The following is a 19,992-nucleotide window of genomic DNA, read 5'->3' as shown; positions in this document are numbered from 1 at the left end:
CAACAGACATGAAAGACAATAACTTATTTTGTGTTATTAGCTTCAGCACCTTGTGTTTGTCTATACTAGTGACTTGACTTGATGAAGATCAGATCACATTTCACATTGCAGACAACCTGGTAATTCCAAAGAGTTCACATACTTTTTCTTGCCACTGTATTTGCTTGATTTTTTGTATTAATGATTTGCCTGCCGCGTCTCTCTAATCTGCCTTCTGTTCCCCCCTAATTTTAGTTAATGTGAGTCCTAGTCCTGTGTTATGTCTATCACTGTTCTAACCATGTTGTTTGAGTATGTGTGTGTATGTGAGTGTATGTGAGTGTGTGTGTATGAGTGTGAGTGTATGAGTGTGAGTACTCACCTTGGCCCTCCTTCTGTGCCCACGGTCTCTCAGGTGTGAATTTGCCCTGGACACAGAGTCTATCTTTGTATCACACAAATGGCAGCTGAACCACCAACTTTCCTCTGTTCTCTGAAAACACACACAAATGGCAGTTTAAAAAAAAAGGTTTTCCAAGAACTTTCACAGATCACAGCTACGTCTCAGCGGTTCAGATCTTACTTGAAGCATGCATGATGGGCGGACAATGAATGTGTGTGTGTGTGTGTGTGTCTCACCCCCTGCGTCTCATCCGGAGGTTGGTTTATGGTCTGTAGCAACTCTGAGATGGAAGTGGTGGTGTGGTCAATCACCAGGACTCTGTCCATGTCTCGTGTGCCTCTGTCTCTCCAATGGAGTCCTGAAAAAAACAATCAAACGTACAGACAAACACTCAACAATTTTGCACACAACCTCCCACAATACTCACACAATACAGTGGGTCATTCCACGTCAATTCAACCAGGGCCCACGCACTTAGGTCTCAAAAAATTCTGAAAAAATTACCAGGTGTACCTATGTACCTATGGCTTAAACAGAGCCCAGCCAAAAACTCCAATAAAATTTGTATCAACTTTGAGGGACAGCTATGACCATGCAGGATTATCCAGACCAAACGTGACGATTTTGCTACATACTATTCCTATTTATGTACCAGCATGCAAAATTTGAGCCTCCTACATGGTTTAGTTCTTGCGCTGTGGGCTTGTGAACTTTGACAAAAAAAAGAGGCCCAACAAAATCGACACCCCCCTCCCCCTGTAAAACTGGCTGTATCTTGGAAAGTATTGATCTTACATAAGAGTAATTTTACAGTGTGTCTCCTGGGTAACATAGGTACACCTGGTAATTTTTTCAGAATTTTTTGAGACCTAAGTGCGTGGGCCCTGGTTGAACTGACGTGGAATGACCCAATACAGATTGTGTACTCAACACCATTGCTATTTTGATTATGCCCTTCTGTAAGTTTAGTGGATGTGTGGAATCATGGCTTCAGTAGTCATCAGCGGTTGTGTACAGAGAGCAATGCTGAAATGAATGCTGTTTGCCTATGAAAGGTCTGTGTGTGTGCATATCTATGAACATGAAAGAGCTGACATTATGTCCCTGGATACCTGAGCCACGGGCCCCATGCTTCTCCCCTGAGGGATGCCTCCTCTTACTCCTGCTCTGGCCCATCTCTGGGGGATACTCCCGATCACGCCAGTTCTCCTCCGGCCGCCGTGGGGACCCCTGGGGGACCCCTCTCTGTTTCGGACTCATGCCAGGGGCCCAGCCACCTCCTCTACGGCCCCCAGGACTGAAGCCCCCAGGACTGAACCCCATCTCAAAACCCCCCTCCTTCCGTGGGCTCCTCCAGTTCTCAGTCTCGTCTGCACCCCGTCCGCGTTGGGAACGCATGCCACGACCAAAGCCCTCCATGTGTGTTCTTTTGTCGTCCAGTGGCACTGTGTTGATAAAAAGCACCTTGTTATGAACATGAAATGTAGTAAAGACAAGAGCTATTGCAACTGTTTAACTGGATGCTAAGATGAGAGGTGTATTATAATTAGAGCCCTTTTATGGCTATTTAACGGTATTTGTACAGTGTTATTTTGTTGGAGGGCCAACCACAGAGAACGAGAGCACGCTTGTTTGTTTGTTTATAGTCATTCACTTCTAGAGTGATGACTGCTGCAACTCAATCTCCCTTCGTGTATTTCGCAATCTGAAACTTGAACTATGGAAAACATAAGCAATGTAGTAACGTTAACGTTAATGGCTAGCTACCAAGCTAAACACATTTCCCTGTGGTGGGGCCCAACACAACGTTTAGTTATGTTCAGTAACCTTAATACTATGGTCTAAACAAAGAACACAGCTATTAGACCTGCTTCAACTTGGTTTCTGTTGTTTGGAGATTGACAAAAGCGAGAAACTTGCTAGCTGGCTTAGCATTGCTGAGACAGACCAGCCAGTATTATGGGCTCGCTTCCAGGTCAACTGTCAACCTGAACTCTGCCAACAGAGCTGACACTCCTTCACCTTTGCTTGCTAAACTAATAATGTTTCAGCACTTGGTGGCGGATTCTTTTGTAATACGTGGCGAAAGCAATAGCTTGCCTAACACAATTTCACTAGCAAGAGGATAGCAGAGGCATACATTTCTTACTGAAACAAATGGTGTGCATTACACCAGTAGAATTATTCTGGAGGAAAAACACTCCAAATTATTGGAAATTAGTTTAATTGGCAGTTGACCCCGTAAAATACTTAGTAAATTAGCAATAAGGGGAAATACACGAGGAAAAGCTAGCTAGCTGGCTAGCTACCTGCTAGCTTTACACAAGTAACAAGCTGTGTGTATTAAGCCAGTAGCAAACTTTTAATTCATTAGACACGGCATTGATGGCAATTTAACAATCAGAATCCTTTGATAATACCTGAAGTCTCTGTTACATCAGCATTATGTTGGTTGCACTCAGATGATTTTAAGATCACTGGTCCGACCCAAAGCCCTCTATGCTCTGCCTACAACTCGGTGAGAGCAGTGGCGTGTGGGACTTCACCGACAGCGTTGGCTACTTCCGTTTCGAATCAACATAAAGGACAAAGTCTGATGATCTATGAGTTATTCATTTGTGTGTTTTTTTTTTTTTTTAAACATGCAATTTCGTATTATTTTCCCCCAGCATAGGGAACTGACAATCACATAAACCAGGTGTGCACGGGTTATAATAACTCAATTGTATTGTTTTAGCCTACTGATTGACCTAGGCCAGTGTTTTTCAACCTTTTTTGTGCCACGGCACACTTTTGACACTTTAAAATGTCCCACGGCACACTAACATCCTGTGTGAAGAAAAAATAAACATACCATAGCCTCAAATTTCAAATAATACACAGATATGGCCTTATTATGGCTTCTATGCAAGACCTGCTCAATAAAACAAGCGCCCTGTTTCATTTGTAGGTGACTATATCTAATTTAATTGTTGTTATGAACTGGATATGTGATGATTCTGTGAATACTGGATATGGGGCCCCCGTTGTACAATGCCTGCATACAACAAATAGTGCAATCATACAATCAATGAGAGCATGTGGTTATAAATTCTTTGATGCAACAGTTGCTTTTCTGGACCAGTGAGTGACATTTGGGTAATTTTCTGCGGCACACCTGATGATCACTCACGGCACACTAGTGTGCCCCGGCACAGTGGTTGAAAAACACTGACCTAGGCTACATAGATTTCATCATCCAGGTTGACACATGGGTCCAGTAGGCCTAACAACTTTTTTCCTTAGGTTCTTCAACAGATCATTATATAATATTCCTGTAAAAACTAAAGAGCTAAAGATCATTATATAATATTCCTGTAAAAACTAAAGAGCTAAAGTATCTGGGCATAACGGTATGCAAGATCAAAAAAGGAGGACGTCAGTAAATTTTGATCACCTGATAATCATGATTTCATGATTTTTCTTAAACTCTTGGTAGTAGTTTGTGTGCGTCAGTGTTGCGCGGTCTGCCCGAAATTAAGCGGTTGCCCGCGGATGACCGCGGTCACCCGCGGAGTCATAAACAAAATATTTTAATGATATTCGGGTCATTTGCGGACGGGTCAGTTAAAATTAATTAAATATATATTTTCTACAAATGGGCCTACTTAGAAAATCACGAGAACGCTAGCATCAATACAGTAAAGCATCAATACAGTCAACAGTAGGTAAAGAAGACGCGAGTTAAAATAATAAAGACACCCCTTCAGGGAAAGCGATAGGCTATGGGAAATATTTGGAAAAGTTCTTAAAGAAGATGACAGTAGTACAAGTTATGGTCTATAGGCCTACTTCTTGCGAAGCCATTTAAAAGTATGACAGCCAAAACGGGCAGCCTGCAGGAATAAATGTTATGGCACAGACTACACAACCATATCTACCGGTATGTATAGGTTCGCGCATGCATAAAAGTTACCTTAGTTCGTTGTGTTTGTGACTTTAAACAGTGGATGTGCTTTAGTAAAGCTTTGTGCTTCATTCAGCATTATAAACCAGTTCTTACGCTAACGTTTTGACCAGCAATGTATCTCTCTTGCCTATACCTTGCCTCACCATTTCTGTTTTCGAAAGAAAGATGTATGTAAGATGTCCATGGCCTTCAAATCTTATCCTAGTGTTCTAATCCTTGGTGGTTGCGTGCGTGCTTGCGCTCTTATTCTCATTCTCTCTCCTGCGCAAATGTCCTGCATGCCTACTGCGTGTAGTTCTACTGCATAAAGTTTCACAAATAAATTAGTTTGATTTACAGAAATGGCCTATACTGTCACACTGCATGCAGGCTATAACCAAAAGCACACCTTTTGTAAATAAGCGGGTCGGATCGCGGGTCGGGTATAATTTTGTCCTAATTAATATTCGCGGTCCGAGTTGCGGTCGGGTTGATTAAAATATCGGGCGACCGTGGGCCGCTTGTGACCAAACCCGCGCAACACTGGTGTGCGTGTGTGTGTGTGTGTGTGGGGGGGGGCGCCACATAACAATTTTTGGTTCCCTAAAGGTAAATATTTTGAACTTTTAAAGAACCTTTAGGGAACGTTCCCTAAAGGTTCTTTAAAGGTTCAAAATATTTTACCTTTAGGGAACGTTCCCTAAAGGTAATTACCTTAAGGGAACCTTTAGGGAACGTTCCCTAAAGGTTATGTGTTTGCTGGGGGGTGTAGTCATATCTCTCTCCCTCCCTCTTGCTCACACACAAGTACATACTCAGACATAGTCTACACACCCCTCCTTTTTTGCCTAATGTGCAGCCTGATGCGGCTGCCGCTCTCTCCCGTTCAGTCAACAGGTGACAGAGCGATGGCACCTCCATGAACTGGAAAATCCGCAGATACGTCTGGATGAATGTAAGGACTTTAACTGGACACACTAATAGGTAAAATAATCCTATGTTTAACATGTGAATTTACCAACTTCATGTTGGGAAGAGTAATCAGTGTATGGCAATGGGCTGAAGTCCAAGTTAGATTGATAGGCTAGCACTTTTTGCTCAAAAGCAATGTGGGTCAGTGATAGATAGGCTAATATGAACAATGAACAATGAATTGTGAGTATTGAGTAGAATCATCCAGATTAATAATGTATATAAAATGTGTAACTAAAATTGCAGTTAATTTTTATAGTTCTGTGGAGTTAAAATTCCATGAGTTCCATGAGACATAATTGAGACTGTTATTAATTTACATTGAAAGTGTTCCAAAGAATAGGCTATGTCTGAAATGTTAGTAGCCTACTCCATGTTATTATGTGTGTGTGTGTGTGTGTGTGTGTGTGTGTGTGTGCACGTGTGCACGCGCGCGCGCGCGTGTGTATGTGTGTGTGTGTGTGTGTGTGTGTGTGTGTGTATATTTGTGTTTGTGCAATGTGCATGAGTGTAGCATGGCTGAAAGCTTGAAGGTCACCAGCACAACTGGCGCACTGTGCAGCAGAGGTAATGGGGGTGCTGGATGTGATGATGTCCCTTTGCACCCACCTTTGTTGGTGGATGCCTGGTTGGTGCCCCTGTTCTTTGCTCTCATCATGCTCCTTGGACTCCTGGGTAACTCCCTTGTCATCTATGTAGTCGCTAAGCAACAACAGATGAAGACTGTCACCAATATTTACATAGGTATAGTCATCTGAGACACTAATGCATGTACAGTACATCTCTGTAGTCGCTGTAACATAGGAGCTCACCTAATTATTAATGCTGATTTATTATAGATTCTTGAGAGATCAGCAAACAAAATCTGAATGTAATGTTATCCATAGTGTTTATGTTTTTGGTGAAGTCCTTATTTTTAATCTAAAGAGCAAGACACATTGTATGTGTTTATTACAATATTACATTTTTGCATGGTTGCGGAGAGTTTCTCAGCTCTGTTCTGTTATGTTTTGGTTGCAGTGAATCTGGCCACAACAGACATTCTGTTCCTAGTTTGTTGTGTGCCTTTCACGGCCACTCTTTACCCTCTGCCCAGCTGGGTATTTGGAGACTTCATGTGTCGGTTGGTCAACTATCTACAGCAGGTCAGCCAAACCCAAACACCTTGGATAGGTCCAAACACCTTCATACAAAATGCTCTTTTCGCCCTTTATACTTAACCAGTCCAAGCACTGGAAGTTTAGCTGTTGTTATGTGTCTTTATTACACATGAACACATACTACATCTGTGTCTGATAGGTGACAGCTCAGGCAACCTGCATCACTCTTTCTGCAATGAGTGTGGATCGCTTTTATGTGACAGTGTACCCTCTCCAGTCCCTCCACCACAGGACTCCACAGTTAGCCATGGCTGTCAGCATCTCCATATGGATAGGTAAGCAAATGTACACACACACACACACACACACAATTAATGAACTTTTAGACTTTCTACCATGTTGTATAAGGCATTAATGTATCTCGTGTTATAGTGATGCTGTGGCCCCGTCAGGTTCCCTGCTGCTGTCTGTGCCAGTGGCTGTGTACCAGCGTCTAGAGCCAGGCTACTGGTTTGGCCCACAGACGTACTGCACTGAAGCCTTCCCTTCCCCAAGCCTCCAAAGGGCCTTCATCCTCTACACCTTTCTGGCGGTCTACCTGCTGCCGCTGGTCACCATTTGTTTCTGCTATGCCTGCATGCTTAAACGTATGGGCCGCCCCAGTGTGGAGCCAACGGACAACAACTACCAGGTCTGAGCCGTTCCAGTATCAGTTTTAACATCAAACATCAAAATATGTATCATCGTCATCATCATCATCATCATGGAGGTATTAGTTTCCAGATGATGATCTGATTCAGCTCTTATCAAGTGTTGATGTTGTAGCAGAGTGCTAGAGGATTATGGTGTGCTGTACATATGATGGAATCTTTGTGATTGCGATCCACATGATGATAGGTTTGAAGTGTCCCACATGATGGTGTTGTCTTGTTTTTGCGTATCCATGTTTGTGTGTATTTTACGGTGTCACACATGGCGAGTCATATGGGTGTGATTTCAGATTTGTAGTGTATCAGACTGTGTTTGAGACTTTATTTGTATCACTCTATACATCTACAATTGAGCTGCTAGTTCATGGTTTCCTGTGTCATCTTGCCTTCTTCACCACCTGCTGATGTGTGTGTGTGTGTGTGTGTGTGTGCGTGTGTGTGTGTGTATGTATGTGTGTGTGTGTGTGTGCGCGTGTGTGTGTGTGTGTGTGTGTGTGTGTGTGTGTGTGTGTGTGTGTGTGAGTGTGTGTGTGTGTGTGTGTGTGTGTGTGTGTGTGTGTATGTGCGTGTGCCATAACTTTAATTTCAGGTCCATGTGCAGTATGAGCACTCAGAGGCGGTGCGTTCGCGTGTCTCCCGCATGGTGGTGGTGATGGTGTTGCTCTTCACCATTTGTTGGGGGCCCATCCAAGTGCTGCTGCTCCTGCAGTCTCTGCACCCGGCTGCCCCACTACGCAGCTACACCCTCTACAAGCTGAAGATCTGGGCTCACTGCATGTCTTACGCCAGCTCGGCCCTCAACCCGCTACTCTATGCCTTCATGGGGGCCAACTTCAGACGGGCTTTCAGGGGCGCCTTCCCTGCTGCGTTCAAACGCGCTCGCCGCCGGACACAGCCACTCACTGACCCCACACACGCTGAGCTGAACTTCCTTTCATCTGGACCCTGAGACTCTCTCTCTTTTTCTCTCTAGCTCTCTCTCTCTCTCTTTTTCTCTCTAGCTCTCTCTCACTCTCTTTCACTGTCCCTCTCATGCTCCCATATAAAAACAGTGATTTTGTGATATGTGTGGTGAGAGAGATATCTAATGCACACTGACACACACTCACTTTGACAGACATACTCACACGACTCCTCTGCATATAGCCTTTAATCAGAGGCTAATTTTTGCCATGTGACCTTTTCTCTCTCGGTGGTGTCACATGTCTTTGCTGGCTCACGACTGTTTCACTGAGTTTGTTGTCGCGTGTTACCTCATGCATACCGTCCACTCTGTACTTAATTCATCACATGAGACACATTATGGGCAACGCAAAGGAGAGATGGACACACAAAACATCCAACAAAACGCAAATGTCAACTTAAAGGTTGTATCAGCGATAACAGGGATACGCCACTTCTGTTGATGTTCAAACAAAACAGAGAGCGAGCGAGCTACTCCCTCCCCCTCCTGAACGCGCATCTCGTCGGTTATTGGTTGAAACACTTTATTTTGCCTTTGAGGGGTTGCCAACCCTTGTTGGTAGCAATTGTTTTTGTGTACAGATCTCGGGGCCTAGGCTGCCTACAGAGACGCGTTTTTTTGACGGCCTGCTTATGGGGCGGGCAGCTAGCATAAGCTGTGATTATTTATGTTGGCCTTTTTTGGGCCTGAAATCGCTGATACAACCTTTAAGCATCCTGTATTCCCTGCATCTAGTGACATGGACTTATTCCACTTGTTGTGTTGGTGGCTTACAAATAACAAGTAAATGGTTCAAATTGCAACTAATTATTTCCTTATCCGAGTTTTGTGATTACTTTCGCTTGGGTTACCAGTACAGTGTTTATGGACTAATTCACTGATGTGGTGTAAACTAATATTACTCAGCCTACTAAGGGCATGTTTGTGCTGCACCAATGTGGCTGTCGGGTCTTGCTGCATACAGTAACGTATTATTTTTTATTTTGATATGATAATGTCCATCATGTCTTTCACAGCCTATGTGTGGTAGCATATTTTGTCAACAACTAACCCAAAATCTGGAACCACCAGCTACAAAGAGAGGGGATCTCGACTTGAAGTCAGAATTTAGCTTGATAGATTCAAGCTAAATTCAAGAAGCTATTCTATTCAAAAAACTCTTGAAAAAACAGAATCTCAACTCTGAACATGTGACTGCTGGCACCCCAAACTTGACTGGCTCTCCAGGCGTTTCCCCGAGGATTTGGCCATCGATAAATTGGGAGGTGTTACTAGACACCTAGGAACACATAGTAAAAAAAGCTATTGGTATGAATTTATTTTGCAGATTGGCGGAAAAAATGGCTAACTTTCCCTAACTATGTCTGTTGATATTTGAACAATGCAGGCAAACACTGACAAAACACTGGAGAGCGAACTCACCAATCCCTTATACCTAAAGTCCCCCTCCATTTTACCATTGATTGGCTGGAATAGTTTTGCTATATGTTTACGGGAAAGGTTTGTTTGCGAGGTTGTATTTTAGAAATACTGCAAAATTATGCATGCAGCCTCTGATTGGAGCCGACACTGTTCCATTTTGACCCGATTTTAGGCCAGAATCAGATGAATCCGACAAAGTGGCAAAATGTTGAACCTGGTCTGTCCAGTTTGTCCTGTGGGCAAAATACTTTGAGCTGGCTCAAGATACAGTAATGTTTCAGATCCAGAACACTGAACAACAACAATCGGACTCTGGTTGAAACACATATTGTGAGTTACCATGCCTGGCTTAGGTGGGACTTGGTTTCTTTTAAACAGTATCCCTAATCAAACACCTTTTTGTGATATTTAAGTATAGTATACTCTTTTGATCCCTTGAGGGAAATTTGGTCTCTGCATTTATCCCAATCCGTGAATTAGTGAAACACACTCAGCACACAGTAAACACACAGTGAGGTGAAGCACACACTAATCCCAATACAGTGAGTTGCCTGCTACAGCAGTGCTCAGGGGGCAGTGAGGGGTTAGGTGCCTTGCTCAAGGGCACTTCAGCCGTGCCTACTGGTCGGGGTTCGAACCGGCAACCCTCTAGTTACAAGTCCGAAGTTCTAACCAGTAGGCCATGGTTCCCCCCAAAAATATGGAATGCTTCACGAATTTGCGTGTCATAACAAACACAATCCTCCCATTTTCTGCTCCATTACCATTTACTTTCCTGTCTGGATTGATCAACAGGCTTCATCGATGGCGTCTTGGTCAAAACTTGACAAAAGTTTAATTGTGCTCAAAGGCATCAAGCTAAACACAGACACACACACACACACACACACACAGATATCTCTCACACCTCCATACTCATTTAGGCTAATCCCAGTTGCTCACCCATAGTTTACTCAATTGTCTATTTTTGGTGGCACTTTTGAACTGTTTTGAAATGTCTGATGTGTGGTAGCTTATTTATTCTCTATAGCTTTATTGGAGTTTTAGGCTGTTTTAGATTTTTAAAAGCTGATGCATGGAGGGGTTTGCACATGATTTCATGCTCCCTTGAAAAAGTAGGCTATTTTGAGTATTATCTAAAAGGCAGGAGGCTGCTGTATTACGTAGTTTATTATGCCAAGAATTGTCTAGTCAAGATTGCATAGAAAATGTTCTTCTTGTCATCCATGGTAGTAGGCAAGTTGGAAGCAATGATCACGTTCTAGTGGCGTGAAGAGTGAGACCAATCAAATGCTCAAAAATCCCTGTTATCCAATCAAAAGTTGGCATGTGAAAACGACCAATCACAGAACTATAAGGAATAATTGTTGTCAGAGAGGAGACCGAGCATATGCATAAACTCACTGGACCGAACATTGGGGATCTTAGAAAGTAGGGCACGCCGGTTGGTTTGCGTCCCAGTCTGGAACTCTGCTAGCTTTTGTGAAAACCCCAATCTACACATCTAAATTGATCATGGAAAGCAAGCAAACTATCAACTTTGGAGCTGGACCTGCAAAACTACCACAATCTGTAAGTTTATTATTCAGTGAATGAATGAATCGGCAAGCCTAGTTAGTTGATGCACAGCAACACACAAGCTTACAAAATACAAAGTACTATTTTGATTAAGTGTCAAAGAGAGTTTAGGCCCACTATTCATGCAGATATTTTCTAATGCAAACCTGCTGCTTTTTGACATGTAAACCACCGGGATGGATGGATGTAGGCTATCTTGTGTCGATAGCAATATGTTATTTGTTACAGTGTGCTTCAATGAAAAATTTAATTCGTGTTAGGTACAGCAAGAAACCCAATGCTCGACAGTAAATGTTTTGCTGAAATTGTGTTGTAGTCAGGTTACGCATTAAGGTCGGGGAAAGTAGCTTCTTCCGACATGTTGTAAATTGCATCATCCTTTGATTTTCTCAGGAATCCTATGTTGTAATGTTGCTGTCTGAACACAGGAGGTCGCAATTCCCAGTTTTCCATGGCCCAGTGCTTTTTGAATGCTTTCTCTGACTCCGCATAATTGGGGCGATATCTCCATAATGATATTGTGATCCGTATAACACGATTCGATTTAAATGTTGTAATTACTCTTCTCATAGAGTTCTGTTGCAAAGAGCACATGCAATGGAAGAGCATTTTTACATTGCATTATTTTTTTTTATGAAGGTGTGCATGAGAGTTGAGGCTGAACTGAAGCTAAAGCTTTGATATAGGACTGAATGTGTGAATTATGCATAACCCACCACATCTGATCCATTTTGTAGGTTTTGCTTCAAGCTCAGAAAGAGTTAACAAACTACAATGGCATCGGCATCAGTGTCCTTGGTGAGTAAAGGGCTACATTATGGGGTCTGGTTTAAATTAATTGATATGGAAGCCATTATGTTGTTTAATTGGTGGTTTCATGCTTGGCCCACATTGTCTTCTCTTTTAGAGATGAGCCACAGGTCTGCAGATTTCACCAAGATCATCAACACCACTGAAAACCTGCTGAGGGAGCTTCTGTAAGTGGCCTCCACAGGGTTCTGCAGCTCTCTCCTTACAGTGCTCTCTGCAGCATAGTGTCCTCTAATCACAGTCCTCATGTCAATCACAGAAGGCATATTTATGTGCGGCGGAAATTGTTACAATGATCTGAGCTCTGCTAAAGGACTGAGGAGTGTAGTGGGGCATTTCTACGTACACAACAGAGGGATTGAGATGTTTGTTCAAATACTTAAATTTCCGCAGAAAGAGAAGAGATTTATTTTTTGTCAAATTGGAAACTGATGTGTGCCACATGCTCATTTCATCAGTCAAGGCTTTACTTTCCCTTTGTGTCCACAGCAAGATTCCAGACAACTACAAAGTCCTTTTTTTGCAAGGGGGCGGGTCTGGCCAGTTCAGTGCCGTCCCTCTTAACCTGATTGGTCTGAAGGAGGAGAGGCGGGCCGATTACATAGTGACAGGAACCTGGTCGGCCAAAGCTGCCAAAGAAGCTGAGAAATATGGCAAGGTCAACGTGGTGCACCCCAAGCTTGACTCTTACACCAGTAAGTATGTGCATGTGTGTGAAAGAACAGCATATCTTCTTACTGTGACCCAGTTTGCATAGAAATAGAAAGACTAGCTTCAGAACAGAGAAGTCTTCCCTACTAACAAAATGGCAAGGTTGAATTAATTGTAACATAGTCAGTTTCCTGTATGGTCCAAAAGCCTGTATGGGGCTGTGGAATTTTGAAGTGTGTTTTGTATATATAAGTGTTATGTATGTGTGCATACAAACCTTTTCCATCATTCACAGTGTTCTCAGTGATGTAGATTACATGCGTAGGAGGAAGTTGTTATCCTGTCGTGTTGGTACATGTTTTAGAATGAAAGTTTGTACTGACACGTTATCCATTGTTATATATGACCTTGTTCCTTGCAGGGTGTGTGCGTACGTGCATACGAGTTCCTTTTTTGGCTCCTGTATATCACAGTTCCTTGTAGCGAATATCAGTTAGCTGTAACGTTGTATCAGTTTTTCCATGTGAAAGGAGATTTCTGTCAATGGCACTTTCAGTCTACAGTGTCTTCCTGTGCTTCCCCATCAGCAATTAAATGTACAAGACAAACGTATGGGCGCGTTGTATCCTTTATGTATTTGCTGCTTTGAATAAATGCTACAATTCAAAACAGAAAAGCAGCTCTTGGGTTCGCTTCATTTAACAAAGCATGTGCTTGACGACTCAATTTCGGGTTCTGCCAGACATGCCTCAGTGTGTATGTGTGGAAGAGACCGTCTGCCCCCAGAGCTCAGTGCCCTTTTCACTGTTTCTCCAGAGGTCCCAGACAGCAGCAGCTGGGCGGTGGACCCCAACGCCTCCTACCTGTACTACTGCTGCAATGAGACGGTGCATGGCGTGGAGTTCAACTTCACCCCGGACCCCAAGGGGCCAGTGCTGGTCAGCGATATGTCCTCCAACTTCCTGTCCCGCCCCGTGGACGTGTCCAAGGTGAGAAGCATAGGTTCTAACTGCACCTAATGGTTCAAAGGCCTCCTAGAAAATTGAATTTATTGTTTGGTTGACTTGAAATGCTTTTTATAGCAAAGCAATATAATGGAGGACATTCGCCTCCAAACAAATTTCCCATTCTTGTTTGTAAGTTGTATGTGAATGTTTGCGATAAAAAAATAAACTTGCCTTGCCTTTTCATTTAATATTTGTTAATGACTTTGTTACTAATCATTATTCTTTTCCTCTTCATTGTTAATTATATTAATTTTTCAGATTTTCACACATTTGTTGGCTGTTACTTTACTGAATGTTTAGCTGAAGTGTGTGTATGTGTGTGTTTGTCCAGTTTGGGTTGATCTTTGCTGGTGCACAGAAGAATGTGGGGTGTGCAGGAGTTACGGTGGTGATCGTGCGTGAGGACCTTCTGGGAAAGGCTCTGAAGGAGTGTCCTATTGTCCTGGACTACCAGGTTCAGGCTGGGAACAGCTCTCTCTACAATACTCCACCCTGCTTCAGGTAGCCGTCCGCACCGATCAATCACAGCAAACACGGTACCACAGAGAGTCATGAACTGACACAATATCCTCTAACCAATCATACTGATACATATTTAGTAATAATATAATAACACTATGGTATTGCTATAAACTAGTTAGGTATTGCTACCCACTAGTCCTAAGAAATCTTAAGCTTAAAACAAAGCTCAGAGCTCTAAACATCAATCACTTTTTTTAATTGAACACACACACACACACAAAATCCTTACCAATCCATCTCCCTTATCTCAGTATCTACATTATGGGCCTGGTTCTGGAGTGGATCAAGAACAACGGTGGAACAGAAGCCATGGAACATCTCAACAAGCAGAAGTCCTCTCTCATCTATGATGTCATTAGTACCTCTAATGGCTTCTACTCGTAAGAGACACGGTTATTACTTTCACTTTGACTGTTCCTATCCTAACTGAATGTGATGCGAGTGACTGTCAGTGACACAACTCAGTTTAATTGCTTTATTTTGAATTAGAATGTCTTTGCAATGTCCCTGTTTTTGTTTTATGTCTCTTGCATTGAAATGAGATATTGAGCATGAGACTGTTGTTGTAATGAGGAGGAACATGACGTAAGAGAAGTGGATTCAGTATGGACAGAGAGCGATCAATGCTTTGCGATAGTCAGATGCTCGCTTGCTGTCATGACTTGTGTGCCATTATGTGTCCTTTCAGCCAGTAGTCATGGTTACAACCGAGCTTTCAACATGTTTGGCTTCAGAATGCTCACACTGTTACCCTGGTTACTGCCTTACTGTTTTACTAGGTGCCCTGTGGATCCAGACTGTCGCAGTCGGATGAATGTGCCGTTCCGTGTGGGTAGCAGCCAGGGCGACGAAGCATTGGAGAAGAAGTTTCTGGATGGAGCTGCCAAGCTTGGCATGATCTCTCTTAAGGGACACAGGTACCTACCATGGAAAACTGTGTGTGTTTTGCTGAAATAGCTGGAGCTCTGTGTTTTGAGTTTTCTGTTTCATTGTTTTGCGTTTGTTATTAGTCTACTAATACTTTATTTTCCCTTATCCTGTCATTATTTTGATTGCTCATTTTTTCTCTCCTTCTTTTTCTCCTTCTCTCTTTTCTTCTATCCCACTCTCTACCAGGTCAGTTGGAGGCATTCGGGCATCCTTGTATAATGCTGTGACTGTGGAGGATGCACAGGCTCTTGCCAACTACATGACTCGCTTTCTACAGGAACACCAGTCAAGATAGTTACACATCACTGCCAACAGGATGTCTTGTTTACCAGTGGCCTATGCCAGTGACCAATCATTGACCAGATTGTTTACAGTTAGAACACTAACCTGAGATGTTACAAATGTCACAGTATGCTGTTAATACAACCTTATAATGCTTTGTAACATACACATTCTTAGGGAGTCCTGACAGGCTTTTCATTGTCAGGCTGCTATGGGAATTGTAGGAAATAGATACAGTTTGTGTCATGTTTGTGCCTTAATGTATATAGATACAACTTTTAATCTGTGTATGAAATATGATGCTGACATTCCATTAAAAGTCTTATTGTCAATTCAACATGTCCTGTAGTCTTCTCCGCAGGATCCTAAACAGTCTCAGGCATTAAAGGTGCTCTAAGCGATGCCACACGTTTTTTAGGCTAAAACATTTTATGTCACTTACTGCAAACATCACCTAACCATCCGCTAGCTGCCTGTGTCCTGAATACACTGTAAAAAAATGTGATCTCTGTGGTCTGCCCAGGCTCCAAAAACGGCAACAAAAACAACCTGGGCAAACCTAGCCCATAAAAACATACCTGTCAACAGTCCCGTTTTTCCCGGGTTTCTTCCTATTTCAAGGTCATCTCCCAGCACCCTCCCATTTTGTTATTTCTCCCGGAAATCTCCCGTAATTTGCATGGCCAGGGGCGCAGTTACCCATTTTTGAGTAGTATGCAACAACAATATTGGCGCCCCCCCCCCCCAAAAAAAAAAAAAAAAACACACAACTAAAGCAAAACAAAAGGCCAATAATTTACACTATTACTGTGCATTAGTGTCTATTGAATATGTTTTTAAAGAAATGCTGCCAATTTGATGTTTAACTTGATGTTATACTTGATAAGTATTAATAAATGGCGCATTGCCACTTTAAGAGAGTCTAAACGGTTCTCATAACGTCCTTTTGCCAGCTATTGCTCACAATGGATAAGGCTGATAGGCACTCTAGCCTTCTAGCCTGTGGTTTGCACCACATTGACAACACAATATTAAGTTATTACAAGGAGCCTTCATATGGAAACATGTAATGAGTTGCTGCTAGCATGACATTTCTGTTTGCAGTTGGCCATTAAAAGTGCAGTATGAGCATGAATGGAATAGGCTATGTTTCAATCGGCATTATGCTTAACAAACGCTAGTTAGTCTGTTAACATTCATATTTGCAAGCCTCCAAGTACAGACGTCATCACTTTAAATCCTACCTGTTGCCTTTCATCGTCCACTTATTTAACTGCTGTTGCATCCCTTGACATGCCATCTCCTTTTCCCTCTTTCTTTTTCTATTTTTAGTCGTCAACAGCTTTTTTTGCTGTATCCATCTTTTTCCATAGACGGCAACTCACTGCTCGCCCAGCGCTCACGGCGCCCCCACTCCCTCTTCTATGTCAAAATTCTATGATGGAATCTTATGAGATAGAGCGCCTACTCTAGCCTGTTAGTCCTCTAAAATCTTATAGAACATTGAGAAAATGTTGAAATGATTTAGAAACGGACAGCAGTAGCTACATATAGAAAATACCAAATATATTATATTATTTTTTTTACCATCGCTTTGGCGCCCCCATGGAGCTGCGCCCCTATGCGCCGCATATAGCGCATACCCACTTTTTGCGCCACTGTGCATGGCCATCGAACTTCATTTTAAAATCATTGATGCGTTCAGGTTGCCAGATTGTGTATGAAATACACCCTACACATACACGATCACTTAGTTTCAATTTCAACCGTTTTGTCATAGGCTAAAACCTGGCAACCCAAAACCCAAATAAGAAGCGGGTGCCAACTGCGCAGCCTGAGTCTCGTCGTAAGGAAGCGGGCTAGATGAATGGCCTACTCCAGAACTAGCTGTTGTGAAATTGTTGGGAATTTAATTGATTAACACATCACCATAAACTGTTATTGAGTGTTGTTGATACACTGAACTTGTTCACTCGGAACCAAATCTGACAGCAAGCAGCTTTGGAGTTTTGGAAGTAGGCTGCAGCAAGGCCGTAGCCATGATGTCAACATTGGGGGGGACCAAATCTGTGGTGCAGTGTGAATTTGAATAACAGAATTTTAATACATTTCCTGCCATGCAAAAATATTATTAAAATCACAAACAAGTCATTAGTTAAGTAACTCAATTAGGATATACCAAACTTTTGACGGACATAGGCACGGATAATGAACCCCTGGGCATAGATGCAAAAAAACCCTCCCCAGTTAAGATAGTGGGGCCCGGGGGCATACTTCCCCGGAAGACTTAAAAAAAAATGACCCTTTATATTATGACGACTTGTGAGTTTTGTGGAAATAGAAGAGAAGGGCGGAGAAGCAACTTCACACAGTCTTAGGCTTCAGGCCCTCTTGAGCTCTTGGGCCCAGTAATAATCCATAATCCAATAATCCATCCCTGGATATAGACCTGTGGTATGACTCCATTTGTCTCCAAAATGTATATTTTAAAAGAAAATACAAACTTAAAGAGGTTATCTTTGATAACCTCTTTAATACACTGAATGCTTACTCATAGGTTTGGACCTATAGCCCAATCATATTTTGTATTTAGATTTTATTATTCTGGCGGCTAATCACACAATTTTAAGGTAGTTTGAAAGGGATGGGATTCAAGATAGACTAGCCTACTAAGTCAGGTCCCTCTTCTGTCTGACTCACCTCAAGTTACCCTATGCATTATAGGCTGGTTTCTGACAGAAATTACATTTTGTGTTAACATGTAGAAACACATTATTTGGTGAATGTTTTTTCAACTTTTGTGCCGTCACCACATTTGAGTGCTACGTTTTGCCTGCATGGATGCGCGCATCTAAATGTAACATGCAAGATGCAACAACCATTTCTAAGAGGCTTATAAACCGGTTAATTTCTGACATTACTACTAGCATATGAATGCATTTTTTATGTTGTAAGACATGTGAAAGAAATGAATGACACAGGCACGCACAAATTCAAATAAAAGGATACTACGTTTCACTTTCGCTATCATTGCGAGAAAATAGGCTACAATATGGAATTGCTTCAAAGTTCCCTTTGAGTCTGATCAGCTTCAAAAATGAATGGGGTTTGCTTAGACAGTGCTACACCTTTCCAACAAGTTTTGTGAGAATTGTACCGGTATCTTTTGCGATATTGTTGACAGCCTGCACCGCAGCAGGGTGCAGGAAGCTTTTGATAGCGCACGCATCAAACGCAAAACCTCCAGGACAAATCACTCAGTGTAGGCTACTCTCTCTGAAAACATCAACAGGTCACTAATTTGTGCGTTATTTACGTTTGATTTCATTTCAGATGGCGGGACTTATTGGTTTCCTGTAATAGCCTATAGCGTTTTTTTCTTTCTTTATTTTTCTATGTCCGAATATTGGGGGGGACATTTTGGTCACGTCTGAATATAAGTCTATGGTGACTACGGCCCTGGGCTGCAGGCAGGCAGCTGGTGGATACATAACTGGCATGCGTAAGGTAATGGTAAGGTAAAAGCAACGACCGAAATGCAGTGTTGAAACACGTGTATGAAACGTATTAAATATGCAAACACAGATCCGGTATAAACACTGACCATCCCCCCCCCCCCACCCCCGAAACAATCTCCCGTTTTTGGAAAGCTAAATGTTGACAGGTATGAGCAAATCACAGATGAGATGCGCTTTGAGGAGAGTTTTAATTGCACGGGAGGGAGGGGGAGGAAGTAGCAAGCTAGCTCTCTGTTTTGTTTGAAAGACAACAGAAGTGACGTTACCCAGCATCGCTTAGAGCACCTTTAATGTGTGTACCTGCCAGATAGTTGAACACAGCTTAAGCCATATTTGTTGAAATAGGGCCATCTTCTTGTGGGTTCTTTGTGCAACTCCAGCTGTAAAGGGGTTTGCAACTGCATACCGTAATATGCAGAAGTTCGCCTACAAAAAATAACCAAAACTGCCATCTTTGCCCATATAAGGAGATCCGGTTGTTAATTGAAGCTAACTAGTAGGCCTACCTACCTATAGCAAGTTGCAACTGGGGTAGCAAAAATGTAAGTGTGCCGCCTTCACTTACCGGAGATTACAGTATCCACTCGAAGGCAGAAAACAAAAGTGTGTTCAGGAAAACGTCTGCATTTTAGACTTTTTCATCCCCGCGAGAGTTTAACAGGTGCGATAATTCAAAATCCCATGTTCTTTTCCATAGACAGTAAAAGTTATTTTCCCATAGGAAAAATCGCCAGATACCGGATGTCAAAGATGGCAGCTCTTTTGCAGGCGAACTTCAGAGGTCTATGTTGGAGTGAAGGACAGAGTAACAGAAGAGAAACAGATTAACTTTCCTGACAGTTGTTAATGGCCTGCATATCTCAAGTGATTTACTACATGGACAGTGATTCATTTAAGGCTATCCGAGCTGTCCATGCAGAATAGTACATGAGTTGGAAATGGCCTATTTTCATGTTTACAGCTTTGGGAAAACTGGTGCCATTCAGTGCTTTATTAATCAATAGCCCAGCCATTTAGTTATTCAACATAACGGAAAGCTTCACTGACTTGTCACCTCGGTGGCGCCAAAGTATACTTAACGGCGTTACGCAGTATGGACATTGTCGTGCGTAACTGAGTCTCCAAAGTATACTCGTTTTGCTGTTGGACATATAGCTCTCGAGTCTTACCATCATCACATCACCAACACAAGCGCAGTATTTTAATTTGTATCTCC

The 19,992-nt window shown here is 42.5% G+C and overlaps 3 protein-coding genes across 3 annotated transcripts in view; 2 read left to right on the top strand and 1 right to left on the bottom strand.

The window, feature by feature from the left end:
* The window catches only part of tut7 (terminal uridylyl transferase 7), a 33,452-nt gene extending 30,541 nt beyond the window's left edge, over window positions 1-2,911 (bottom strand). The window contains exons 1-4 of the mRNA XM_076271260.1: window positions 2,803-2,911; window positions 1,495-1,827; window positions 619-740; window positions 362-472 (exon numbers count right to left, since the gene is read on the bottom strand). Of these exons, the coding sequence (XP_076127375.1) occupies window positions 362-472; window positions 619-740; window positions 1,495-1,801 (540 nt within the window). The 5' untranslated portion in view covers window positions 1,802-1,827; window positions 2,803-2,911. The remainder of the gene's footprint in view (window positions 1-361; window positions 473-618; window positions 741-1,494; window positions 1,828-2,802) is intronic.
* A 2,886-nt stretch (window positions 2,912-5,797) lies between these two features.
* On the top strand, window positions 5,798-8,041 carry kiss1rb (KISS1 receptor b). Its single transcript, XM_076271295.1, has 5 exons — window positions 5,798-6,026; window positions 6,303-6,427; window positions 6,582-6,717; window positions 6,835-7,073; window positions 7,682-8,041. Exons 1-5 carry the CDS (start codon window positions 5,798-5,800, stop codon window positions 8,039-8,041), a joined length of 1,089 nt encoding a protein of 362 aa, XP_076127410.1.
* A 2,826-nt stretch (window positions 8,042-10,867) lies between these two features.
* psat1 (phosphoserine aminotransferase 1) lies at window positions 10,868-15,595 on the top strand. Its single transcript, XM_076269662.1, has 9 exons — window positions 10,868-11,050; window positions 11,794-11,854; window positions 11,964-12,033; window positions 12,356-12,561; window positions 13,334-13,506; window positions 13,856-14,025; window positions 14,298-14,426; window positions 14,826-14,963; window positions 15,163-15,595. The coding sequence occupies exons 1-9, from the start codon at window positions 10,994-10,996 to the stop codon at window positions 15,269-15,271; spliced, it is 1,113 nt and encodes a 370-aa protein (XP_076125777.1). The 5' UTR covers window positions 10,868-10,993; the 3' UTR covers window positions 15,272-15,595.
* The last annotated feature ends 4,397 nt before the right edge of the window (window positions 15,596-19,992 follow it).

The sequence above is a fragment of the Alosa pseudoharengus genome, unplaced genomic scaffold (assembly GCF_046254945.1).
Source record: "Alosa pseudoharengus isolate Yale_2024_CS ecotype anadromous, Long Island Sound unplaced genomic scaffold, YU_APseudo_1.1 YU_APseudo_1.1_scf_6, whole genome shotgun sequence".
Taxonomy (NCBI): domain Eukaryota; kingdom Metazoa; phylum Chordata; class Actinopteri; order Clupeiformes; family Clupeidae; genus Alosa; species Alosa pseudoharengus.
This window is presented reverse-complemented; position numbering and strand designations above follow the sequence as displayed.